This window comes from Plutella xylostella, chromosome 16 (genome assembly GCF_932276165.1).
Source record: "Plutella xylostella chromosome 16, ilPluXylo3.1, whole genome shotgun sequence".
Classification (NCBI taxonomy): Eukaryota; Metazoa; Arthropoda; class Insecta; order Lepidoptera; family Plutellidae; genus Plutella; species Plutella xylostella.
The window spans coordinates 2,217,365-2,233,486 of NC_063996.1; the positions used below are offsets into that span (position 1 = coordinate 2,217,365).

The 16,122-nt window shown below is 38.9% G+C and overlaps 1 protein-coding gene across 1 annotated transcript; it reads right to left on the bottom strand.

Moving 5' to 3' along the window:
- Positions 1–1,398: 1,398 nt before the first annotated feature.
- Positions 1,399–8,706, bottom strand: LOC105389418 (aldo-keto reductase AKR2E4). Its single transcript, XM_048626478.1, has 7 exons — positions 8,560–8,706; positions 7,177–7,272; positions 5,844–6,014; positions 5,311–5,427; positions 2,513–2,680; positions 1,905–2,105; positions 1,399–1,744 (listed from the first exon to the last, which is right to left on the bottom strand). Exons 1-7 carry the CDS (start codon positions 8,599–8,601, stop codon positions 1,544–1,546), a joined length of 996 nt encoding a protein of 331 aa, XP_048482435.1. The 5' UTR covers positions 8,602–8,706; the 3' UTR covers positions 1,399–1,543.
- Positions 8,707–16,122: the final 7,416 nt, after the last annotated feature.

Sequence of the window (16,122 nt, forward strand, 5' to 3'; positions counted from 1 at the left end):
CAAACAGCGGAAACAATACAAGGCACCAGTTTGCGCTATAGACAGACGCTCCGTCAAAGTTAAAGCCAAACAAATATTACAGGGTGACTAGATAGGTACTTCTGCAAATTACGCCATCTATCGTTGGTTTTTTTAGTAACTACTGTCTATAGAAGAAATTCCGTCATTATCAATTTTACGTTACGAATGAATTTAGTAAACCCAGTAAACCTAACTAATCCAGAGGAAACCTAAAATATCTTTCTGTCTCTCTGAAAAACATACTTAATAGCCCAAACTCGATGCTTTTAGCTATTAACATCTTTGAAATAAAATTCAGTCACCACCTTGTTACTGTCCTCATCAGATCCTCACGAGACCATTCCTCAACCAGTACCATGAGACTGTGTTTTTGATCAATCCTAACCTAATGTTCCTACGTATTGTCATCACTTAGATCAATTCGCTATATTCCTGCTCCTCATCGGACCTTTACGAGACTGTAATGTCACGCGAGAACATTGCCCACTATCTAATTTAATTTAATGTATTGAATATAGTGTAAGAATTATGCTTCCTCAATTTCAAATCAAATTATGTTGGTGTCATAAAAGTGCAATGACAACCAATGTGCAGTGATTTTGTATCTGTACACGAAAAGATCGCGAGCTGTCAGTGCTGCCTAAACCGACGTGACCCTTCTTTGGAGGCCACCGGCCGACTGAGTCAAACGTCGCTTGTGTTTATGATTTTATAACACAGAAAGCCGCCATAGATATTTGTATGAAGATTTGAGGGAAAAAAATTGCCCAAGTTTGTTATTAATTTACACAAAATAGGTGTGTGTTTATTTAAAAACAAGGTATTTAGCGCCTAGTCCAAGTATTTATCTTTATAATTTGATAAGAATCATATGAAAATTCTTTATAATTACGACACAGTTGTTACAATACGGGAGTGTGATTTACTGGTTTTTCGAAATTAATTTACAATTATCCATAAGCATTTACTTAAATTCGAATGATTCAGCACCTAGCTAGACTCTTCGGCTACCTGTGTGATTTTTTTCAAGGCTGTAGAGCATCATTTACTATATAATTCTATGACAATGCCAACCCTCGATTCCCTATTGCAGACCCTTAATATATTTAAAATTATATTTATTAAAATCTGTGATTAAAATAATATTTATGTAAGTTTACCTGAAATGATGCCTTTAAAAATAAATGATAAGTATTTAGTCGAGATTTTTTTTTGGTTTTCCCTTAATTTTTTATTAAATACTGAGGAAATCACTTATATATCAACTCCCAGTTTTACCAACCATAAATTAGGTACATCTCTAAATATAACCCCAACTTCAAGTTAACTCAACATTCAAAACCAAGTTATAACAGGTTTAAAAAAACAGCGTTATTAAGTATTCTTGAGTATTTATTATTTTGGAACTGTTGCCATCTATAATCTCAATATTAACTTAACCATCGCAATAGAATCCTGGTTAAACTTTAACCTATTACATGAGAAGTAGTACCTTACCAGGCTCTTTTACTTCCAAGAATGCTTAAACAGAAGGTTCCTCAGAAACGAAAGGATAGTTAGGATAGTCTTTCATGCCAACTGGGTGGATGACTCTGACGTTTTTGTTGAACTTGCTGATGGTAGCCACCTCATCTTCTGTCAGTTTGAAGTCGAAGAGGTCTATGTTCTGGGCAATACGCTCCTTGTTGGTCGACTTCGGGATTGGGATGAGTCCTCTCTCGATCTGCAGAAAGAAAATAACTAGTTTGAAAATGTTTTTCGAAGATGATGAAATGAATTTATGTGAAGTGAGAATTGAGGATTTTAGAAATGTCCGCAACCAAAAATTTGAACTTACAAGTTAACGAATAGACTAAATAATGATTACTCAAACATCTACTTACCAAATACCGCAGGACGATCTGGCTAGTGGTCTTCCCGTACTTGGCAGCCATTTTGACCAGCTCAGGGTCATCGGCCTTCGGAGGAGGTGCATCAGCGTTCTTCCTGGAGACCAGGAAGCCGAAGGGACTGTAGGCCATGACAGCCACGTTCAGCTTCTTGCAGAGTTTCACTAGAGGTTCCTGGGTCATTGTTGGGTTAACCTGGAAAGAGGGGGATTAATTAGTTATGTAGACTGGATAAGAAGATTGATCAAAATTCCTTAGCAATCGGTATGTTCAAAAGAGAAGATGATGTGACTGTAATGTCATAAAAAAATCGGTCTGAAATTACGCTACAACTCTCCAAGTATTTAGAAAACAAAATACAAAGCTGTGTTGATGGATTTATCAGTAGGTGGGCGAGTTTTCGAGTATTTATAACACCAACATGAACATGTAGCTTGCAATCCCCCACCCATAGACAGGAAACTTAGACTAAATGCCTTATTACGATAACGAATTTCTGATCCACAGAAAACTTTCCATCACAAATCGAAGATCAGACAATATCATCCACTCCTACCATTGACATGTAAAATACGTCGAGTAGTAACCGCTGATTCTCTCACCTCAAACTGGTTGACAGCAGGATTGACCTGGCTGCTGTCGTAGACTCGCTGGAGCTGGGTGCTGTTGAAGTTGGAGACTCCGATAGACCTGGCCAGGCCCAGCTGCCGCGCCTCCTCCATGCCGTGCCAGGTGTCCAGGTAGTCTGTGGAGTCTGGGGAGCCGTCGCCCTGGAGAGAGGATGATGGATGTAGTAATTAACTGGGTTCTGGGAAATGGGTATTCAAAGACGAATGACGAAAGAACACTCTTCCTTCAGAATTATCAACAATAATGTTATGACTTGCGTGGCAAGCCTTTTTCTTCTTATAACACTAGAGCTCTGGTCTAGAGTTGGTAACCGTGTTAAAATTAAGTATTTATGTAGGAATTAAATCAGATGTTGTATTTATCACTTTTATTATATAAGGGTCAAAATAAAATAAAGAAATATGAAATCGTCTTTACGTCTTTATACGTCTTTCACACTCTGCTTTCACTCTATGCTCCTCTGTTATTCGTCGTCATGGATACTTCACCTTGCGTTCTGTTCCACTCCCACACTCGGCCATCCTGACATTAAGGCTGCCCTCAGCCTTATTCATTTAAAAACAACTTAAACGATATTAACACCTTAACTAATAATAATAAACAAATACGGCATTACAACTTAAAACACACACATTCGTCATCATTCGTTCATCATCACTTTTATCTTTCTTTCCCCCATTATCACTTCCTTTCTTTTCTTCTTTCTTGTCTTCATCCGTTTCATCTTCTTTTCCCTCTTTCTTTTCATCTTTTTTATCTCGTGTATCGCTTCTCTTCTTATCTTTCTTCTCTCATGTGTCACTCGCCTTCTTACCCTTCTTCGCCTCGTTCCCACTTGATTTCTTAACTTTAACATCATCCTCGTTATATCTCTCGTTATCTTCATGTCATCGTCGTTTTTTACAATCCGTATCTGGGAATACACATCGTCTCCAATTAGGTTATCGTCACTTCCCTTATCAATAAACTTACTTACAGAGTTTTCGCAGATGTCCATCCGTTTCTCCCTTACATTCTGTAAATCTTGTTTGTTTACAACGTCTTGACAGTTGCTCTTTGACATTGACACTTTTTGACTTTCACTCAGTTCTTCTTCGCATGATTCGTATCTATGGCTGTCATTTTCTTCATGCTCATCGTCTGTGGCCACCTTGTCTATCCTGATTGACATTACCGACACCTTTTGATTTCCGTTTCCGCTGCTCTCTCGTGAGCCCGTCATGAAGTGCGTCGTAGCGCTGCCATCGCCTGTTTCCACCGTGAACATCGTTCGTCTTGAATCCGTCTTTAAGTTGTCTATGCCGTCCGTAGCGCTAGTGTAGTTCTCACGTCGTTGGTCGCTCCGACTCGCTGCTGAATTTTCGTTGTTTGACTCCGTAGGCATGGTGAACATTGAACGCCTCGGCCCACGCTGAGGTTGCTGCAGACCAGGTCGTCCTCGTCCAAACGCGTCGTTGCTCCGCCAGTTGCCGCTTCCGCCTGGCTGTTGACATTGCGTAGCAATATGTCCAAAGTCGTTGCAGCGGAAACATTTAGTACCTCTCTGTCTGTACGGGCAATCTGCTGACATGTGTTGACTCTCTCCACAGTTGTAGCACAGTCGCACGGCCGTCGTCCTGTTGCCTGGCGCGAGTGCAGCTGCTGCGGGGCCTGCGGGTGTAGTTGCAGTAGGTAGACGATTGAAGACCGGTGCCCGTCTTCCGCTCGACCTCTGCCTGATGGTCTCGTACACTTTCAACTTATCTTTCAGATCCCCATAGGTCGTCACGCCGTACAGCATCACCTTATGTAACTCGTCGTCTAGTATTCCGTCCACGATGTATTTTATAGCGACGTAGTCGGGCATCTTGCCTCGCTTGCCGAGCTCTTTCATTATCAGCATGTAGTCTAGGCACGTCTCATTTGCTTTCTTCTTCCGGCTGCTCATTAACTCATGGATCGTCTTGGAATCTACGGTGTCTGGGAACTCCTTGGTGACCGCCGTCTTCAGAGCCTCCCACGTCTTGAACGGTTTCTCTGAACGCAGCCAGAGTGCCGCCGTACCGGTCAGTGACCTGCGCCCCACGATCAGCCGTTGCAGCTCCGTCCACCCGAAGATCTCGGCGTTGTCATCGACCTCCTGCGCCCACCGTGCTGCGGAATCGGTCTGGTCGCACCCACTGAACTTAGCTACCAGCTCCTCCGTGTACGTGAGCGGTCCTGATGTTCCGACTGCCTCCCCGTCATCTCCCGTCGTCGTCCGTGGCATCTTCTTGTCGTCGTCATTACGTCTTAAAATGGTATATGTTCAGACCTCAAGGCGTTGTGATGCGAAGAAAAATTTTCTTGTAAAATTTGCAACTGTCAGTCTTGTTCTTTTTATAAAAATCCGTCTTCATCCGCCGTAATCTCCGAGATTTTTTTAATTTTATTTATCCCGGACGAGCCCCCAATTTGTAGGAATTAAATCAGATGTTGTATTTATCACTTTTATTATATAAGGGTCAAAATAAAATAAAGAAATATGAAATCGTCTTTACGTCTTTATACGTCTTTCACACTCTGCTTTCACTCTATGCTCCTCTGTTATTCGTCGTCATGGATACTTCACCTTGCGTTCTGTTCCACTCCCACATTTATATTCGTTTTCAGTCGCTGATTGTGCAGGGTTGATACGCCACTTTTGAAAGCTCCTTTAATATACTTATTACCCCACGTTCCATATACTTTGCCTTCTCCTGTGAGAGATGTACGTAACTATAATATATTTATGTATGTAACAAGAGTATACCTTGGTGGCAGTGGGGAAGTGTATGAGGTATAGGTCGACGTAGTCCAGGTTCAGTTTGCGCAGAGACTCCCTGAGGGCCGGCACCACCGCCTCCTTGGCGTGCTTGTCGTTCCATAGCTGGAGAGGAAGATAATAATTATTAGTACGTGGGTACCAGCGCTGATTTTTTTGGAGAATATATAGAAACAAAGTTTAACTACATAAAACACTAACATACACAGCACATATACATAAAATAATATTGTGATTGTGTAACTGAAACATGGAAAATCCCTATCAGCGCCTGATAACTTTTTCACAACCAGAGGAGTCGCAAAATGTTATTTTGATGCTTCAGATTTAGACTACGGCACTGCTCTAGATAAGTAAGGCTTTTAATCCGCATGTCATGAATAATCAACTTCTTTATCCTCCTTTAGCCTATGTCACTGCAGATGCAGAGTATAGGCCTCCTCCATAATATCACTTACTTTCACAGTCCCTAGTCATCCAGTGTTATTATCTTTCAGGGTTATCAACTTATACCAACGAACCTTAGTAGTAATAAACAGGTCCTCTCTCTTCACAAATCCCTTGGCGATGGCATCCGCCACTCCTGCCCCGACCTGCGCCTCGTCGTTGTAGATGGCAGCAGTGTCGATGTGCCGGTACCCGACGGAGATGGCGTCGAATACTGCCCGGCGCACCTCTTCTACTGATTCTGACTGGAATGGGTGAGGATTGTCGTTGTTAGTGCGGTGTAATAAATATGTGTACACTTATAAGGATAAATAAATAGGTATGTGGGGACATCTCACACACGGCCATCCGATCCCAAACTAGGCAGAACCTGTGATATGGGTGTCGGACAGCTGATATATCTACACAAATACATAGATAGATACATATTAAATAGATAAAGGACAATGTAACCAGACACAAGGCAAACACAAATGCTCATCACACAGATGTTTGCCCTGGGCGGGATTCGAACCCGCAGCCCCAAGCTTCGGAAGCAGCTTTACTATACTCGTACTGCACACTGATTGTACCTATGTTTTATCCATATGTGTATAAATAAAAAATATCTATTCTATTCTGTATTGTGACCAGCGGGGGATTAGGAGAATACAAACTGGATAAGGCAGATTCAAAGATGGCCAGGGTTCGCATCAAGTATAATATAAATGAGGATTAAGAACCGGTTATACTCCACTGGAGAAGTCTCCTTACGTATGATTACAATAAATTACTATTGCGCCTGAAGTTGAACCTCCAAGATGTTGTCGATAAAATGACAGCCAAGAGCAATAGCATGTAGGTATCTTCCCGATTTTATTACCTACATTTATACATTCACTGTATTTTCAGTTGAACTGAATTGTATTTTCATTCATTGTTTAGGTACATATTGTATTTCACTTATTCTTATCTATTTACACTGTACCGTATATACCTACACTTATACCTACATTGTATTACGTATAATATTTACAATATATACATCTTACACACTAGTTAATATTTATGCAAGTTTAATTTAGTATAGTTGTCGAAATCTCAACTCCGACGCGAAGCCTGTGCCGCTTTACGCTAGCCCGCTATTGCTTATGTTTACGCGATCTTTCCGCTGTGTACCTAGCTTGCTTATTTACTAGCTTATGCTTTATACCTAAGTGCTATAACTTTCTATCTCTGCTGTGTTGTTGGCTTGTGCATTCTCCTTCTAAATTATATAGACTTTGTGTGTGCTTGTTCAATATACAAACCTGGACTGAACTGTAAGTGTTTGCATTTAATACCTACTCCTGCTAACGCTACGCACTCACTCCGCCTATAAGCATTTTATGATGATGATGATGATGATAATGCAATACTCGTACTTACCCCCGGGGCGGTTCCGCGGCCCGTCCCGAGTGCGACGACGGGCATCTTGTGGCCATCGTTCAGCTGTATCGTGGGGGCTTCAGCTCCACTGATTGCCTGGAAAAAGAAATAGTATTTAAGCTGATATACACTTAGTTACTTACATAGTATTTATAAATTATTTATTTATTTATTTTATTGGTAAAGAAAACATACAGTGTTTCTTAATATTAAGTACTTAAAAATATAATTAAATGGTTTATCACACATCCGTGATGTTTTCACAAAAAGCTAATATTATACAGTTCGAAGGTATATCCTTATAAACATATTAATTAGATACATATGTATGAAGGCAGAGCAAAGCCACATAAAGTTTTACACATAGGTTTAGTTCTTATATTGTTAGTGAGGACAAAATTATAAAACCCTTGAGTATAGATTTAGGGCCACTTGCAGAAACATATTAAATCTAGATTTAGTGTTAAATCTCGATTTAGTGTCAAATTTTATATGGACTGACGTTTCTTAAATCGAGAAATGACACTACATCTAGATTTAATATGTTTGTGCAAGTGGGGCTTAGGGTTACATAATTTAACATAGCTTAAATTTAAAATTTGAAAATTTGAATGATTACCTAAAATGATTAACTACCATAAGATTTCCCGAAGGCATATATGATTACCTACCTAAAATGTTGTTGTTTAGCAGAATATAACACCAAAAATATATAAAAACTCAAAACAAAAACTACCAGCATAAAAATAACTGAGGCAAAAAAAACCTATTGAAATATTGATGAAAACCCAACGAACCGCTGGCTCATAAAATTAATTTATTCATCAAAGATGCCGACTACCGGGGTTTTTCATCAAACTATTAATTTAATCTAAGTTCTATTATGCATAATTAAAATGAATCTGTTCATCACAATTGTCTCACTATGAATAATCTTTAATTATTATGCATGCATAATCCAACCATAACATGCAAGCCATTGCAAGCACTAGATAGATAGAAATAAGTTAGATCAAAAACTAAACTAAGTCGTAACTGAAAACCTAACACCTAAAAAGCATGAAACAAGAAAATATTCTCATGATGATGATGATGATTTTATGAAGATCTCCGTAACCCAACATTGGACTATTGGACTGATAACACAAATCCAATCCATAATTTAGAAGAATTCGTAGTCTATTTATAAATTGCCACCTTTTAGCGGTCATAAACCTTATAATTACTTATGTATAAATGAGAGTTCATGTAGATAACTAAAACTTTTTAAGTAGGTAAGTACCTATATAATGAGTTGGAACAGTTACGGTAGCACAATGTGATAAGAAAAGAGTCGCATGAAAGCGGAAAATAAAATTACCAATATGTAATTAATTTACTCACATGAACCCCTAAAGCCAAACACAGTGTGGTCAAAACAAACATGTTGCCGGGTCGCACGTCCAGACAACACTAACGTTATATAACCTATCGAAGTCGTTGGAACTTGGAACCAAACTAGTTTAGGTACGTACATAGGTACCTACTTAGATAAATAAAAAAATACAAACAATAACCGGTGTAGCTTGTTTTGTCGCTATTGCAACTAGCCGTGCTAAAATACACGCTACTTATCGGAGTTATCGGCCCGGGATTCTGCACGGATGATATTTTATCAGCGATCAGATCTAGACTGGGACTGATCAAATGATCACAATGTGGTTCCCGACTTTGGAAACTTAACTGAACATTAAATGTTGGTAGATCATTTGATCGCGGATATCAATACATAGTTTATCTACAATAACAGTGAAGAGATGATATAGGTACTTATTATGGAAGTAAGTAGGTAATGATAATTCAGAATATTTTTAACACAGGGATGTTTTAAAAATAGCCTGCTGCCTAGGTCTAGGAGCACGTTAAGCTCTGATAATCATTTGAAAGCTACAGTCTGCGTACGCGCTCATATCAAACCCTGGCGTCACTTGGGTGTTGATTTTTTGCAATCGAAAACCCTAAATTTATAAAAGCTGCAAATGCGAACTAATTTGTCTGGATTGCGGAAAGCCTTTCAAAGTTGACTCCATCTTTTCATAATAAGATTCAATACGTTCAGTTGAAAATACAAACAAATCAGTAGTTAGTCAGGTAAGCAGGTAGTCAAGATTTTTCAATGTTTTATTGAGAGCCAGTCGGCAACTTAGGATGCCATCGTTCTAAAAATGTATAACTTAGCTCATTCTTATCTGGTAGCAATGGATTCGCGCGCGAACTGTACTGTACATTGATCACGGTCGTGACTCGATCCACGATTATTGTAATCTACAAGTCTTCATCTAGATCTGTATAATTATAGGCAGTGATAATGTATTCCACGTACTATGTAATGTCCAGTAGCAGCTTTACTGGCGTGTATATTGGTAATTTGGTACATATAAGTAAGATAGACAAAAAGTAGGTAGGTAGGTATATTGTCGCGATAAAATTAATCTACTTCCTATGCAATATAGGCTGTTGCAAATACCTACAGGATGTGCAAAAATAGTAAGTAAGTAGTATACTAAGCCGAAAGAGGGTCATTCTGAACCACTTTTGTTCTACGAGTTTTGGAAATTTACTTTATTAGGTAAGTAGGTACCTAGATTTCTATTTCTTCTATGTGAGTACGAAGATGGAAATCAAAAGACGTAAAAAAGCTATGCGTTTTATTATGAGGGAAGTATCTAACTATATCTATGGCAATGTCTGACATAATATTATGATTTAAATAATAATTAAACGTAATATTTTTGCAACTAATTGCAGAACTGGTTAATCCTGTCATAAAACTTTCTTTTGAATCAATTAACTTTCACGAGTAAAAAATTACGTCAGAAATTAGTTTGGAACCTTTGCAGATCATACTAGTTTTAGGTTAATAAATTTGTCATGGACCTACATATTGCTTTAAATTTCAGATACTTATAATATTAATAATACCTATTCATTTTGAACCTGGCGATGTCTTAATTGTCCTCATTTAATTTCCGTCATATTGTATGATAATAGTAGGTATATCATATTATATATATAATACTTACGTAATATTTGACGGGCGAATGGCGTAGTGGTTAGTGACTGCTGACTGCTATGCCGGAGGTCCCGGGTGCGATTCCCGGCTGGGGCAGATGTTTGTTTATAGACAGATATTTTGTACTCGGGTCTTGGGTGTTGATATGTATTTATATTTAGTATATTTATGTATCTCTTTCTATGTATTTGTGTAGAATCTACACTGTAGATATATAAGCTCTGTCCGACACCCATAACACAGGTTCTGCCTAGCTTGGGGTCAGATGACCGTGTGTGAGATATCCCCACATATTTATAATAGTCCGATGATCATCAACTGACGGTTTACACGTCTATGATGTGGTAAATTTATCTTTGCCTTCGAAAGATATGGGTATTTTCCTACATTGTCATTATAGTCACGCGTTCGATTGAATTGCTAATCCCACGCAGTTTATTCTCTGCTAACAAAGTTAGTAGGTGACTTCCTACTGCGAATACGCTCAGTGCATGGATAAATAACTAATAGATAGAAAAATATACTCCTGGAGCTCAATTCCGGAGGTTCGGGGATAAATTTCAGAACCCGAGATATATGTCTCAGTTTAAAATCTACCCTAACATATCCGCTTCAAATCTCAAATTTAACGTCAAACTCATAGAAATTTTGACGTTTGACATTTTACGTGAGATCGCCAGAGTATCATTTTTCCAAATTCACCCGAGATAAACATCATCTCGGTCAAATCTCGGTACTGGAAATGATCTCCATAACTCGGGAATCGGTACCCTGCTGTGGTTGAAGGGTTGCAGTGATTTTAGTCCGCGATCTCATGCGTGGACGCTTACAGATCTGCTGTACACACATACACACTCTAATATTATTAGTCCTTCTCGTACCGACCTATAGACACTTCAACATTGAATATAAACTTCGTACTTAGCTACTATTATGGAATACGTAGGCACTTTGCTGGAATCATTTAAATTAATTATAAAAGGTTTCTAATTGATGCATTATACTTTCTACTGTTCGATAAAGGTTCGATACCATTACTTTCAAACGAATAACTTACCTATATTGGTGTATTAGGTACCTACGTAGGTTGGAAGGTGGGTACATTTACAGAGTGTGGAGTTGATATAGACAGGGTGTTCCTTTGTCACGATTCACGCCCTTTCAGCTTAGTAGGTATACTTACATACTTACCACTTTTGCTACACTAGGTAAATGAAAAGACGACCGAATGGCGTAGTGGTTAGTGACCCTGACTACTGAGCCGATGGTCCCGGGTTCGATTCCCGGCTGGGGCAGATATTTGTTTAAACACAGATATTTGTTCTCGGGTCTTGGATGTGCCCGTAAAATGGCAATAGGCCCGCCCCCTATTACATTGGGACTAACATACACTCTGGCGAAAAGTGGGTGCAGCAATGCACCTCTGCCTACCCCGCAAGGGAGTACATTAGTACAAGGCGTGAGTGTGTTTTTTTTTTTAGGTAAATGAAAAATCTGTCCTTATATTTACAGTCAACATTTCATATGGGATGCTACCACCCTAGTTTGGTCCTAAAAGGCGCTGGTGAATTATAGATTAAGTACTTAACTTAGGTACTTAAGTATAACTATGAATGTACCTTTAGGTAAAACATGTCTGAGTAGTGTGACTATAAAGTTCACAGCCTGACTCATTTGCATTGTATATCACCTTGCGTTTTGTAGCCTTTTCACTTTCAACTAAAGGAGATAATGGCCGATAACGCCTTTCGATTCGATGCACCACATTTGGCCTTCCCCACTTTGGACAAAGTATGACGGCTACAGAGAAAGTATTCCCACCTGTGTACGAAATAAACGAACAAATATTAGATTAGTCATTGGTAAATGTTTACAAGGAATGGAAAGCTCAAAATTAAATAACTTGAGGAAAGCTTACAAATTATCAGTTCAGTTTTAGGTACAGGTTTAGGTTTTATTCATACTAGTCACTAATTTAGTTTACCAATTAATAAAAAAAGCTCCGCTCCTAATAATAAAATTATCCACTGCTGTATATACAATGTAGTAGGTACATAGGCCTCTTCCAAGAAAACATATTTTCAGTAAAGTTATACAGACAGTAAATATTGTGCGTATACTTATAAGTTTTTATCCGGAGCTCCGTAGTCAATGAAGCATAGAGTGCGATGAATAAGTAGCATTCATCCGGTAACTGCCATAGTAATTCGTTTAAACAGGCAAGAGTGTTGTGATGATACGGACATGGGTTCTTACAGTTTTGACTCTCCTAATAATGACATCACCACCATCAACTGCATCAAATAATCCTCCACTGCTAGGGACTCCTCAAGAGTCTATCTGTCATCGGTCTTCCTCACTCAGGCCCAGCGAGCTGGAGGGCGTCCCACGAAAGGTTCGTTAGTGAGGCATCATCATCATCACGACCCATCACGTCTCCAGTGCTGAGACACGGGTCCCCTTCCAGTGAAGGAAGGGCTTAGGCCTAGTCCATTACGCTGGCCCAGTGCGGGTTTGTGGTCCCCAACACAAGGAGTGAGTCATGCGCTAGTGGATATAAAATATATACCTACATATATAATTATAAAAGACATTCTCCATAGTAAAAAAGTCACGTGACCAACATAGTTTCTATGGAAAATGATAAAAAAAATCGCAAATTTTGAAATTCTTATTTCAGTTTCAGATGTAGGCTGCAGATATAGGTTTCGGCTTACTATTCCCTTTTTGCAACACCCTGTATTTCTTGTATCAGTCAGTATATTGCCTGCTGCTGAGCTAATGTAATGTGCTGGCGCACATGTGGTTTAATTGCAGTTGAAAAGTATAAAGATACTGATTACCTTGCCTTGAGTTAAACAGGAGTGCTTCTCTACGGAACTCCAGCCATAATTACACTGTCTGCACTCCTACATCTAACTACATGTCATCTCACTTTATGATAATGAAAGTGATCATCTCTATTTAACATCGTTGCACGAACATTGGGACACGAAAGTGAAAATTACGCCCATTTACTAATAAACCTAACTGCTTGATGTTTACTGATTATTTATATTTATAAAAACATTGACATTAATAATACCTAGGCAACTAACTATTATGATTTTATTAACTGTTATTTAAGTACATAAGATATTTAAAGGAGCTAAGGCATTATACTACGTAAATAATTATGGAAGCAGGTAAGAAATGTATGATACTCGTATATTCGGAGCATAAACAAATGAAAGTTCCACAAGATTGACCTTTTCATAGTTTCCAACATTGCACGCTTCACTTGCAAAGAGAAGGTACCTAGGTAAATAATGTGGTTTGTGTGTATGTGAGTTTACTTTCGTCACTTTCGTTCTGCCGTTGTTGGTAAACATTATTGACTTTTCGACCGAAAGTTAAGAAAAAGAGACACCGATAAATACAAAGTTGTAGGAAGTTACTTCCAGAGGTAACTACTTATAAGCCATATAAGTAATTATATTGTTCAGATCTTTCCAGAATTACAAGTTCTGTCACCTACTTTTAGCTCTACTAACTAGTTAAGTACCTACTCCTAGTCCAATTTTGCAACACTGCGAAGAACCTTAAGGTACCAGCACAAAGGTCGGGAAATTCGACCCAGCACGGATGTCGAGTAATCTTCAATGAGGTTTCCCTTCCCTAGCCGCTTCACTACCTAAGGAGGTCCCCAGTATCAATGCCAGTGTCAAATGTCTAGCCTTATTTGGGCTCGCATAATTGGCGAGCAAAAAATATTATAAATTCCACTTGCGTACACCGTGAATGCAACTGGGAAATCGGCTTATTGTCAAGGCATGACATGACTTAGCCCACTTTTCTTGACAGGCTAATGATCCTAGATGACACCTTCCGACCTAGTGGCTTGGGGCAGAGAAACTCTAATTCTTGTTCCATTTTGAGGTCTGGGTCATTGTGTGCATACTTTGTTTTGTTATGTAGAAATATTTAATTTGACACCATTATGACTGGAAATTATGGCCATCGGGGACCGTAGGCCGACCACGTAAAGATTAAGTAAGTAAATTAAACTTAGTGGAATGTGGAAGATACCTACCTTCCTAGATAACTTACCTTTCTTCTACCTAACCACAGAATAATAACTAGACCTAACTAACTTTGATCTAAAAAAACGTAAACGAAACGATCACAGATAAGAATTGATAGTTTCTTACCTACTAAAGATCGAAACAATAAGATCCATAAACGTTAACGCTCCAATCGCTGCCGCTGGCTCGAATCGCAGATATTTAGGTCGATGAGGTTTGACGCTGGTAAAGACAATTTCGTGGCACTTTACTGCCCCACTTACCTGATTCTTTAGCCTTTATGCCCTCTTCAATGTCAATCAGAACGAAATGTGGTTTGTACGATACGCCTACATGCGCTTGGGAAAATAAAACCAATATTTTGTTTTGAGGTGCACATGGACGGTTCTAATTAGCATGCATCAGTGAAAGTGTAGTGGCAATGTCGCGAAGAAACGGATCATCATATCCCAATGTAACTGTTAAGTGTGGTATGGCTCGGCGAGGGCGGCAGGGGACACACGTTTACCACAGTTATTCATACTTATTGGCTGACACACAATACCACCAGCTATCACGCACTCCTCCACACGCGCAAGCAGCTCCATTCGTTCATACGACATTCCGTTACTTTCTTGCTGACAGACCGCCGGCTTCACTTTCTGAGCGCTCGCGTTCGATTTACAAAAAAAATATGCGATAAAAAAATAAATCAATAGACAATCTGTGTGCGCGCCATTTTTCAAACTTTTTAGTGCCGCTGTTTTGGCGGGAAACAAACAAAAATGAAGTCCGTTTTCTTTTTTGCGTTCGTGGTGCTTTTGTTGATCTCTTCCTGTGAAATGAGGAAAAAAGTGAAGGACTATCCTACGGAGAAGCAGCTGGTGTTGCAGAGGAAGGAGACGACGCCAGTGGATTTCACGAGACTCCTCGTGATGAGGCTAGTGTATGGGGTCGCCAAAATGATGGGATTTGAAGAACCTTTGGGTGAAGTGCTAAACGGAGCCCTGGTCCCGCCCGGGGCTGATGATGATGATGACGACTTCGACATATTCGGGGGGGATGATGACGATTACTAGACATTTTTGTGTAACAAAACAATTTAGTAAGTAAGCTGTATATTTTAGTAGTAATTACCTATTTATGTATTTTTGTTGTAGGTAAGTAGGTAGTAATTTTATACCAAATTTAAAGTGCATTTATTTCTGTAAGATGTTGATGTCGTACGTAGGTATACTATGTGACGTAGTTTTTAGTTAACTTGTTAACGATGTTACCTATTTATTTAAGTATTTATTTTACTACCTAGTTCAAAAACAGGCAAGTATTAGTTATACTGAAATGTTAAGTAAGTAGGTACTTACTTAATTTATTTTAGACTTTTCATAGTTACAATCGTATTTGAAGAAACCTACTAATGACTGAGCCTACTTTAAAGCATGCAATAGTAAACTCATGTTATGCATTTATTCTTATTAATAAACCGTAGGTACCTACTTGTATTACATTCGCATAGTTCACTAGGTATTCCATGTTTCTCGTTTTGGATCGAATCGCCAAAACGAAAGTGACACAAAACTAATCCTCGTTTCAGCTCTGTGAGTGTGACTTTTCACAATAAGTACTCATGAGTACTTTCTACTACAACTCATTCTACAGATAAGTAAGTCGATAGACAAAATCTATAGAATTTAATCATGGGAATTCTCCAAAACCGCAAAACGTCTCCATAATGTCATAGGAATCATCTTATCTGAAACGAGGTTTGGGAACAGTTATGCCATACCAACGAAGCTATAGCTCGTCATTGGTACTTTTACTAGTGATGCCTAGTGTAAAATAATGCATAGA